The sequence below is a fragment of the Sinocyclocheilus grahami genome, unplaced genomic scaffold (genome assembly GCF_001515645.1).
Source record: "Sinocyclocheilus grahami isolate Dianchi unplaced genomic scaffold, SAMN03320097.WGS_v1.1 scaffold287.1, whole genome shotgun sequence".
Taxonomy (NCBI): domain Eukaryota; kingdom Metazoa; phylum Chordata; class Actinopteri; order Cypriniformes; family Cyprinidae; genus Sinocyclocheilus; species Sinocyclocheilus grahami.
The window spans coordinates 335,719-346,549 of record NW_015505466.1 but is presented as its reverse complement, the minus strand read 5'-3'; the positions used below and the strand labels follow the sequence as shown (position 1 = coordinate 346,549).

Sequence of the window (10,831 nt, the reverse complement as noted above, 5' to 3'; positions counted from 1 at the left end):
TTTTGCTCTGTGGTACATCATCTTTAATTTAATAGCATTAGAGCTGCTCCATTGCAGCGGCTCAGTACTGTAATCACGCGCTTTGCTGTAATAATGCAGGGAACCACTCGTTATAAATCTCCTAACTGTGATATTTTCAGAAATCATCTTCATCTGTTTTTTAATCTGAAACGTGCTGCGATTTATATTCCAAAGCCACTCATATAATGCAGAAACACTCAAGCAAGCAAAACACGTGCAATGCGTGCACGTATTTGTGCTGATGCAGAAAGAGAGGGACAAGTACAGTACACCTAGCGCATTTCACACAGGCTGCTAGATTCACTTTCGCCCAGAAAGTCGTGTATGCCTAAAGTTGAAAAGAGATGATGTTTATAGTGAATGCCCCTATAAATGGTCTTATTTTTATGATTAAGTTTTAATCCAAATGATGCGTGTGCTAAGTGAGTGAACATCAAAGATCACACAACAGAAGTGCGTGCTCTCTCTCTCTCTCTCTCCCTACCTTTAAGTATCTTGTGCATTGTTTTACTTACTTGTTTTTGACATCCGACCGAACTACAAACTTTCCAGTGATGTCTGTGAGAAAGATATATTCACTCGACAAGCTCGCGCATCTGCGCCGCCGCACGCTTAATCCACTGAGCGTGCTTTGTTTATCAGCTCGCACACATCAGCTATACAGGCGTTAATACTGAATGTTTAACATTATATTAATTGCATACATATACTTCGTAGTAGACATCCTTAACTCCTTTCTGCTGTCTGTTGTTCTGTTGTCGGTGTTTCTTTGTTTGAATATGGCGCTTAACACATGCTGTGTGGTATCGGCGTTTGGTATCGGGGTATCATTTTAACGAGTACAGGAGACCAGTATCGGGCCCGATACCAATACCAGTATCGGTATCAGTGCATCCCTACTTACTAATGTCTTTGAATTCTCTTCACTTGGGTGTTTTTCCTCAGCAAATAATAATATATGGAATACAGAATGCATCAGACAGCAAAGTAGTTTCCTCCATTAATCAAAGGACCCAATTGTGACATCCCAGTTGAACACCCTTGGTTTATTCTCTAAATGTATACCTGCCAGATGGAAGATCCCATGTTCTGATGGCGCAGTCCATAGATGCTGTAATCAGCCAACGTCCATCTGGACTAAATGTCTGGACAAAAAGCATAAAGCACAGTTCATAAACACTCATTATACATTACTTATACTTAATTTCCTCATGCAAAACACATTTTACTTTCTTTCTTACATGGAACATAATAAGGAAAAACATATTTTGTCCATATTATAAAACACAATGGTAACCAGGATATGTCAAGCATTGTGTAGTATGGCACATATTGCATAAACATTCCATGAGCATGAAAATTTGAATGAACATGCTTTTGTGTTTCACAGAAGTAAGTCAAACCATTTGAATGAGTAAATATAAGAACAATTAGATCAAAGTATTCCTTTAATACAAGCAGAGTTCATGAGAATTCATGGGAATTGTAAAGAAAAATGCATGAATTTCACATGGAATTGGTCAAATTTGTCCCTTAAACTCACCATGTCATTGATCTGCCCACGATGTCCAGAGAATCTGCGGACAGCTCTCCTGGTCTCCATGTCCAGAATGTGAACAGTAAAATCATCCAGAGCGATGGCGAGCATCCCGCTGTTTGGAGAGATCAAGCATAAATCAACATCATTCAAACACTGTCTGGAAAATTATTTTCTTTCTCATACACCCATTGCAGCCAGGTAGATCCAAAATGTTTTACATTTCAATAAAAATCTAGTTAAAATGAACTAAAATTCAATAAAAATCTAGTTGAAAACAAGCACTGCATGTTTTGTCATTAAATGAACACTACAAAAGAAAATTACACAGACATCTACCAACAAACAATTTACTAAATCTTTTTAAACTGCACTAAAGAATATGATGCGTTAATTAAACATCACCATTTCGGGCAATAATTCTGGCCCTCCAAAACAATATATATATATACAGCATTAAAAAATAAAAATAAAAATAAAAATCACACCTGAGGCAAAAGTTGTAATGGCTGGAAGTTTTGCCGTGTCATGTGTCACACCTTTCTTTTTAGCTCTTGTTTTGTTGAGAGTGCCTGTTGGTAAAAATGACCATTGAAGCCTTACACAACGCAAACATTACACGAGGCAAAACGAAATGACATTAATCTCCATAATGTGAAAATGCTCAAAATTAAAAGTGAAGTGTGCAATGTTAAACATTTATTAAAATACTCTCTATTAATGTGAAAAGTAACTATTTGTAGACTGTCTCAGTGAAGAGTGCTGTTTGTTTGGGTGACAGATATAGCAGCACTGACCAACCGATGGTGTGAGTTTGGGGGCGGAATTACGTGTATATACTTTAGCAAATAACTGACTGGGTAGATTAAATTATGGAAACCTGGGGCCTGTTCTTCGTACATCGCTAACTCAGCTGGATTTGATTGTTGACGATTGGCATGATCTTGGATTGTTTGGTTCTTCAAAGCTCATCCTGGAGTTGCTGTCATAGCAACAGGTCCCTAAGCTTAAACCCCGGGAGCAGGCTTAGTTCATGTAAACAGGATTAGATCGCATCTTTTTAAGCAGAATTGATACTTAAAATCTGTCCCAACCAGTGTTGGGCAGTAACGCATTACTTAGTAACGTGTTACTGTAATTTGATTACTATCTTAGTAATGGAGTAATTTAACCCATTATAATTTTCAAAATAGTAATTAGAGTATAGTTACAAGCCGAGGTCTCTATACGTTACTGCCGCATTACATTGCTGACAGAATGCAGTGTTTTATAATCTAGAGATTGTAAAAAGGATGTAGCACACGCACTGTCGAGTCCAGTGCCAGTGGATTAGAGACCTGCTCTCCCGCGAGACCCGGCGCAACAGTGTGCGGCGCGGGACAAGATGGGCGAGTGCTGGTGCGGGCGGGTAGACACTCGAATGCGGGAGAATAAAATGATTCACGGCACTCCCGCAAAATAGAAATATGTAAACATAAAATATCTGAAACAAATCAATTGTTATTCATCTATTGCACAAAAGCATCAAGAACTATTATAAAATAAAAAACGATTAACAAGCACAAGTGTAAGCAGAGTTTCTATTTAGGCTATAACACGTGTTTGCTGCGTTGAGCAATGTTGATTTTTGGAAAGCAATGGCCAGTCAGGAGTGCAGTTCTGAAATGTGCATGCTCACGAATCCTCTCATTATAACACACGAATTGTAGACATTATATGAAAGATTCATTGTGTTATAACAGAGCTTTGTGAGATTGTGATGAACTAATGTCATCTTTTTAGAGATTATAAAAGCGGCGCTATTTGATGGCATTCTGCCATGCCAAACCATGTACGCAGCAGCCTATGCTTGCTTTAGTTAAAAATAACAGTGTTTTGTGAATGATGATGCTTTAATAACAAATATTTATCGGGAGCGTTTATTCTGGGATTGTAAATTTCATGGATGTAGTCACAGAAAAAAGTAACGCAACTAGTATTATAACTAATTACTTTAGAAATAAAGTAATCAGAACAGTAACGTGATTTCTTTTAAAAGGAGTAATCAGCAATTTAATTAAATTTTCGGACTAACTTGCCCAACACTGGTGCCAACCACTGCTACTTTATTACAAGAGTACCCTACTGATTCAGGGACAATAATTTTAAATAATAATAATTTAAAAATCTATTTGAAAATAATATAATAATGTTGTGTTGTCTGTAGGCTAATAGACACAGCCAGGTTTACTTATTGAAAGATTTATTAATAAATTAATAAATAAATAAAATATTTACTTTATAATTGTATTGGAGTCTTACACACATGCTATACAGATATTGAAGGGGTCATATGATGCGATTTCAAGTTTTGGAGTTTTTTCTCTTTGGAGTGTTACAAGCTCTTGGTGCATAAAGAAGTTCTGTAAAGTTGCAAAGACTAAAGTCTCAAATTCAAAGAGATATTCTTTATAAAAGTTAAGAGTCAACCACGCCCTCCTAAAACGGCTCATTCTAACACACCCCCACATGTCTACGTCACTGTGTGGAAATATTAGCATAATGCCGCCCAAATGTGCACGCAAAGAAAGAAGGCGTGGTTTCAGGAACAGCAGTAGTGTTGATGCAGCCATGTCAGGGAGACGCTGTGTTTCAGTGCGAAAGCAAAAGCACTTTATTTGGCCTTCCGGAAGTAGATGCAATTAGGAATCATTGGTTAAGATTTATTTAAAACAGAACAGCACAACCCAGATGTTCGAATTTGTGCAACGCATTTGATGGATGACAGTTTTTTTTAACCTAGAAGAGTACACGGCTGGCTGTGCACAAAGGCTATTTCTAAAAAAATTTTTTAAAAAAGGGTAAATTCCGACTTTGCTATGATAATCTGGCGCTTCTGAATCAGCGACTGTAAGTATGTTTTGTTATTAGTTTAAGTATTTGCTATTGACTGTTCAAATGCGGAGTTTTGCACAGTGCAGAGTAACGTGTCGTGTGTGTGTGTGTGTGAGGGGAACAGGGTCACATCACAGGAGAGTGAACTGCCTGTCAGAAATCATAGCACGTTACACCAAATACACAAAATAATGATCTTTAAAATAGCATCATATGACCCCTTTAATTTGAGTGGTGACAGCTATTATGGGAGTGGCTTGATGAAGCGCAGGAGATGCAGATAACTTGACCCTTAAAGGGGTCATATGATGCGATTTCAAGTTTTCCTTTCTCTTTGGAGTGTTACAAGCTGATTGTGCATAGATAAGATCCCTGAAGTTGCAAAGACTAAAGTCTCAAAACCAAAGAGATATTCTTTGTCAAAGTTAAGACTCTGCCATGCCCCCCTAAAATGGCTCGTTCTAACACGCCCCCACATATCTACCTCACTATGTGGAAATATTAGCATAATGCCGCCCAAATGTGCACAACAGAACAGCAATGCATTTTATGGATGACCGTTTCGTGAACCTAGGAGAGGAGGTAATTCTGACTTTGCTATGACAATCTGGCGCTTCTGAATCAGCTACTGTTTTGTTATTAGTTTAAGTATTTGCTATTGACTGTTCAAATGCGGAGTTTTGCGCATCGCGTGTGTGCGCGAGCGAGAGAGAGAGAGAGAGAGCGCGCGAGAGAGAGAGAGAGAATAGAGAGCGAGAGAGCAAGAGAGCGCAAGAGAGAGAGAGAGCAAGAAAAAGAGAGAGAGAGATAGAGCGAGAGAGAGACTGAGCGCTCCTGCAAAACCACCTTTTAATACTGGATTAACTTGAACTATCTTAGATATTTTTATAAGGAGACACACACAAACTTACAACCATCGACATCACTACACCTTGGATTAAAATTCTTTACATTAATCTGGATTTTGAAACTACATATCTGGAAAAGGACAACAACTGACTAAGGACCCAACAGACCCTGCACCAGAAACCAAAAGCCATCAAAAGAACCAAAAGGAATATCTGTTACAGATGACTATTTGTTACAAGGGGACCAAAGTAAATACCTTTTCTAAAATCTTTCACCAAGTATTCTACAACAAACTATTTTTCAAAAAAGAAAAAGAAGTTTCACTCCTCAAAACAGACAACAGTGTTACAGGTATATATCAAGGTCTACCTTGTTGCCTGACCACGCGACCTACTTGTGTAAATGTGACGGGCCAAAACAATAGCAAAGAAGATTCATACCCAACCCCCAAAACAGGTGCTAATGGCCCATATCACCAGACCCATTGGAGAACAATGTGTGGAGGCTATCCCACTAATCTACCCAAAAGATGTTTCCAATGAAACAGCACGAAAAGTCTACAAAAACAAAAAGCTCACAGAAAACCCAGAGACTTTATTTGCAGACCTTCATAAAGACGGCAGCATTAGTAACCTGATCTTCTACACCAACAGGCCCCATACATGGCACAAGGCCATCATCTCACAATTCCCCAATGCAGAAAGAAAGGGCATCTGTGGAGGTTTCCAGCTGAAAATAAAAAATTAGGAAGACATAACAACTATTAATGCTAATATATACAAAACAACAGGGATAGTTGTGGTGAAGAGCATCCATGGGCACTTTGAACAGAACTTCTCCAAAATCAAAGAAAGAGCACAACAGGAGCCCAAAAACAGCGAGCAACACCCGACCCCAGAGGAACCAGACAGAACCCCAGCTCCACACAAGCAGGTAGAACAGAAAGACCCTCCCAGCTCAGAACAAACCAAAGACCCCTATCCACACTGCTATTGTACTGACATGAGGGAGAAATTCACAGCACTGGAAATTGAACTGGTGCAGCTCAGAGAGATGACTATCTCTTTCCTCGCTGCCCAAAGCACAGACCAGCCCAGCAACAACACCAGTCAAACACAAAGAGAAAGACGATTTCAGGAGAGAACTGTACTCACTACAGGCTGAAGTGAAGCAGCTACTGCAAGAGAGGGAAAGGCTAAAGGCCCAACTAGCAACACTGGATTCCCAGCTCACACAGCAGACACAGAGCCACTGGGCCCTGATAACAGCCATGAGAGAAGAGATGAGAGAACTGAAAGAGGAGAAAGACAGCCATCGCAAAGACCTCACCCCCACAGAGGACACCCCCCACACTGACCACAACTTCCAGAACACAGTGGCAGAGCCCAGCCAAAACCTTCCTTCCTCACCAAACCCTCTACCCAGCTCACAGCCAGCCTCAGAATCAGACACTTCTTCAGCACCCATGGAACACACACAAAAACCAGACATTGTTCTCCTAATTGACTCAAATGGGAAGTTTATAGATGAGAAGAAGCTCTTCCCCAAACACAGAGGGGCCAATCTCTGGTGCCCAAACACCCATAGCGCCCTCAAACTGCTGGACGTGGACAAACTTGGATCACCAAGCCACATAATAATTAACACTGGCACAAACGACCTGAGAACACAACAGGAAAGAGTGGCGACAGCACTACAGAGGGTGGTTCAAAAAGCCATAACCACCTTTCCAAGTGCAAAAATCACCATCTCCACACTGCTGTCACGAAAGGACTTCCACCCAGATACAATTCAGTGGGTGAATGCAAACCTCTCTAGAGCCTGTGCACTCCCAACCTCGTGTACACCTGGCACATCACCCCTCCCTGGACCTCACATGCCTCTATGACCACGTACAACTGTACAGAGCAACCATTCCTGCCTTTGCAAAGACACTAAAAGATGTTGCACTAAATTGTAGCATCCACACCACTCCCAGAAGCAGCAGAGCTAGGCAGAACCCTACCAGAGCTGGAAACAACCGCACAGCACCAGAAGCAGGCCAAAGACCCCCCTCAAAAACGAATCATCCCCGTCCAGCACCTGATCAAAGCCTGCGATCAACTCTCTACCCTAACCACAGTCAACAGACCAGAGCACAGTCTCTCCTGCCTACACCCCCCACCCAGCACAGGCAGCAGAGCCCTGGCAACCTCAGCTATGCCCAGACAGTGAGCAGAAATCCCACACCAGCACCCGCACAAGTCCCAACAACTGAGCTGAAAGACATTCACCAGATGCTCAAACTGATCTGCTCACACATACTGTCCTAGTACAAAACCTGTCAACAAAAGTAACATCCCATGGATAACAAAGCATTTATCATATCATGCTGGAATATTCAAGGCCTTAAGTCATCTGCTTTCGGACTAAAAAGCAAAAACACAGACTTCACCACAAAAATCAAAAACTCGGACATAATCATCCTGCAGGAGACATAGAGCAGAGGAGATGGACCCACTGGTTGCCCTACAGGCTACAGAGAACTCATCATCCCATCCACCAAACTGCCTGGAGTGGCTCAGGGAAGAGACTCAGGAGGAATGCTTATCTGGTATAAGTCCAGTTTAACCCACTCTATTAATATTGTTAAAACAGGCCAATTTTATACATGGATAGAAATCAACAGGGCCATCACCTCAACGGAGAAGAACATCTTCCTGTGTGCAACTTACATTCCTCCAAAAGAGTCTCCCTACTTCAACGAAGACAGTTTCCCCACCTTAGAAGGAGAGATCAACTACTTCCAGTCACAGAGCAACACACTGATCTGTGGATCTTAAATGCAAGAACAGGTGAAGAACTGGACACACTTCATTCCCAGGGAGACAAACACATACCAGGAGGTGACATCCTTTCCCCACCCACACAAACCCCAAGACTCAACCATGATAAAACAACAAACAAAAATGGAGCACACCTTCTACAGCTGTGTCGTGCACTGGGTCTGTACATAGTCAACGGCAGACTGCGAGGAGATTCGTACGGTACAGCCAACTAACCCCACTGTCAGACCACAGTAAAATCATCCTCTATCTAAACAGATCAAAACCTAACTCAGATGCATCAAAACAAACCCACCTCGACACCCTCAAACACACATACTGATGGAAACAAAATAGTGAAGATGCATATCAAACCGTAATTTGTGAACCAAAAATACAAAACCTATTAAATCATTTCCTAGCTACACCATTCCTACACAACTTTGAAGGGGTCAATTTAGCAATAGACAGGATGAACCAAATATTTGCAATGACTGCAACACTATCTAACCTAAAAACCACACAAAAAAAATGGTTTGACAACGAGTGCAAAAACCTTAGAAAAGAAGTAAGAACCTTATCAAATCAGAAACACAGAGATGCTGACAATGTAAACACACGCCAACTCTACCACGAGAAACTTAAACAATATAAGAACATCCTAAGAACATAAAAGAAACAACATATACAAAATCAGCTAAGTAATAGAACAATCTCTAGAATCAAACCGTTTCTGGGAACACTGGAACACACTAAACTAATCTTACCATGAAGAGTTACCCATCCAGAACGGAGATGTGTGGATAAACCACTTCTCTAACCTCTTCAGCAATATAAACAAAAACAATGAACAAAACTCACTATACAATAGTCTATGTGCTCTAGAGGCAACCATTAAAGAGTACCAGAACACCATAGATTATCCTGTTACACTAGCTGAATTGTGCGATAATATACAAACACTTAAATCCCAAAAAGCATGTGGTATTGATGGCATTCTGAACGAAATGATTAAATGCACAGACCAAAAATTCAAACTGGCCATTCTTAAACTGTTTAATATCATCCTTAGTGCAGGTGTATTTCCCAGCACCTGGAACCAAGGCCTCATCACCCCAATTCATAAAAGCGGAGACAAATTCGACCCTAATAACTATCGGGGAATATGTGTGAACAGCAACTTAGGTTAACTCTTCTGTAACATCCTAAACAGCAGACTCCTTCATTACCTTACTGACAGAAATGTCCTGAGTAAATGTCAAATCGGCTTCCAACCAAAATACCGCACATCAGTCCATATATACACTCTACATACCCTAATTGACAAAGAAACCAAACTCAAGACTTCACCAAATGGGACAAACACCCAATAGAGACTCTGCAGGCAGAATTCTGTAAAAATATTCTTCGTGTACAACGAAAAACTCCACACAATGCCTGCAGGGCAGAATTAGGGCTGTACCCACTAATAATTCAAATAAATAAAAAAGCCATTAAATTCCATGTGCACCTAAAAAGCAGTCATACTGAGACCCTCCACCATAAAGCCTTAAACTACCAAGAACTGAACCCAGAGAAAAGCCCCCTCAGCCAGCTGGTCTCAGAACTGACTTTACAATCCAGAACCCCAGCTAGACTAAATCAAATCATTAAAACGCAAAAAGAGAAATATCTGAAACATTGGACAGAAGCAACAGCTCAACAAAGTAAATTAGAATACTATCTGTCTCTAAACAGAGAATATAAATTGGCAGAATACCTAAACACAGTGGCAGACCCTAAACTGAAAAGTCCTGACCATGTACAGACTCAGTGACCATAACCTCACTATAGTGACAGGCAGACACAGACAGACCTGGCTACCAAAAGAAGACAGATTGTGTCCACACTGCACACAACATGAAGTGGAAACAGAACTGCACTTTTTAACAACATGCCCTAATTATACACAAATTAGGGAAACATTCTTCCCCCAATTCACAAACCAGCACAAAGACTTCAACCAGATAAAACAAAAGGACAAACTGCCATACATTCTGGGAGAAACCTCAACAAGCTCTAACCTGGCTGCAAGGTATGTCAAGTCCTGCCATGATAAAAGGACAAGCAGTAGAACAGAACCACAAATCACAGCTGGAAGAAAACACTGGACAACACACATAAACTGACATGACAGGATCCAGTCCTTCTCCTGTCTCTTTATTAGCACTTTCATTTTACTGTATACAGATATATAGACTCTATATGCTATATACTTCTACTCTTATGTATATTTGTGTTAAATGTCTATTTACATGTTTCTGTGCTTTGGCAATGTAAAGATACTTTTTTACCATGCCAATAAAGCTACTTGAATCTGAATCTGAATCTGAGAGAGAGAGAGAGAGAGAGAGCGAGAGAAAGAAAGAGAGAGAGAGAGAGAGAGAGCACGAGAGAGAAAGAGAGGGGGTCACATCAAAGTGGAGTCAGCTGTCTTAACCGTGGCTTGTGTACTGCACACATACCAGCTTCATCACTGTGTCTGTCACACGACTCTGTTCCCCTTTAGGGCTTGAACTGATGGTAAAACTAATTACATTATTTACTGTCTTTACATTTATTTTGAAAGATGAAGCTCGCGATTATGGTAAGGGGCGTTACATTTCCGACGAGTGCTTGCGGTGTTCGGCCAATCACAATGCACTGGGTCAGCTGGCCAATCAGAGCAGACTGCGCTTGTCGGAAGGAGGGACTTTGTAGAAAACGA

General features: G+C 40.7%; 1 protein-coding gene across 1 annotated transcript in view; it reads right to left on the bottom strand.

Annotated features, from left to right (window-relative positions):
• wdr36 (WD repeat domain 36) overlaps window positions 1-10,831 on the bottom strand; it is a 47,579-nt gene that overhangs the window by 13,696 nt on the left and 23,052 nt on the right. Inside the window, exons 11-14 of the mRNA XM_016292526.1 lie at window positions 2,047-2,130; window positions 1,913-1,931; window positions 1,565-1,673; window positions 1,087-1,166 (exon numbers count right to left, since the gene is read on the bottom strand). Coding sequence (XP_016148012.1) covers window positions 1,087-1,166; window positions 1,565-1,673; window positions 1,913-1,931; window positions 2,047-2,130 — 292 coding nt within the window. The remainder of the gene's footprint in view (window positions 1-1,086; window positions 1,167-1,564; window positions 1,674-1,912; window positions 1,932-2,046; window positions 2,131-10,831) is intronic.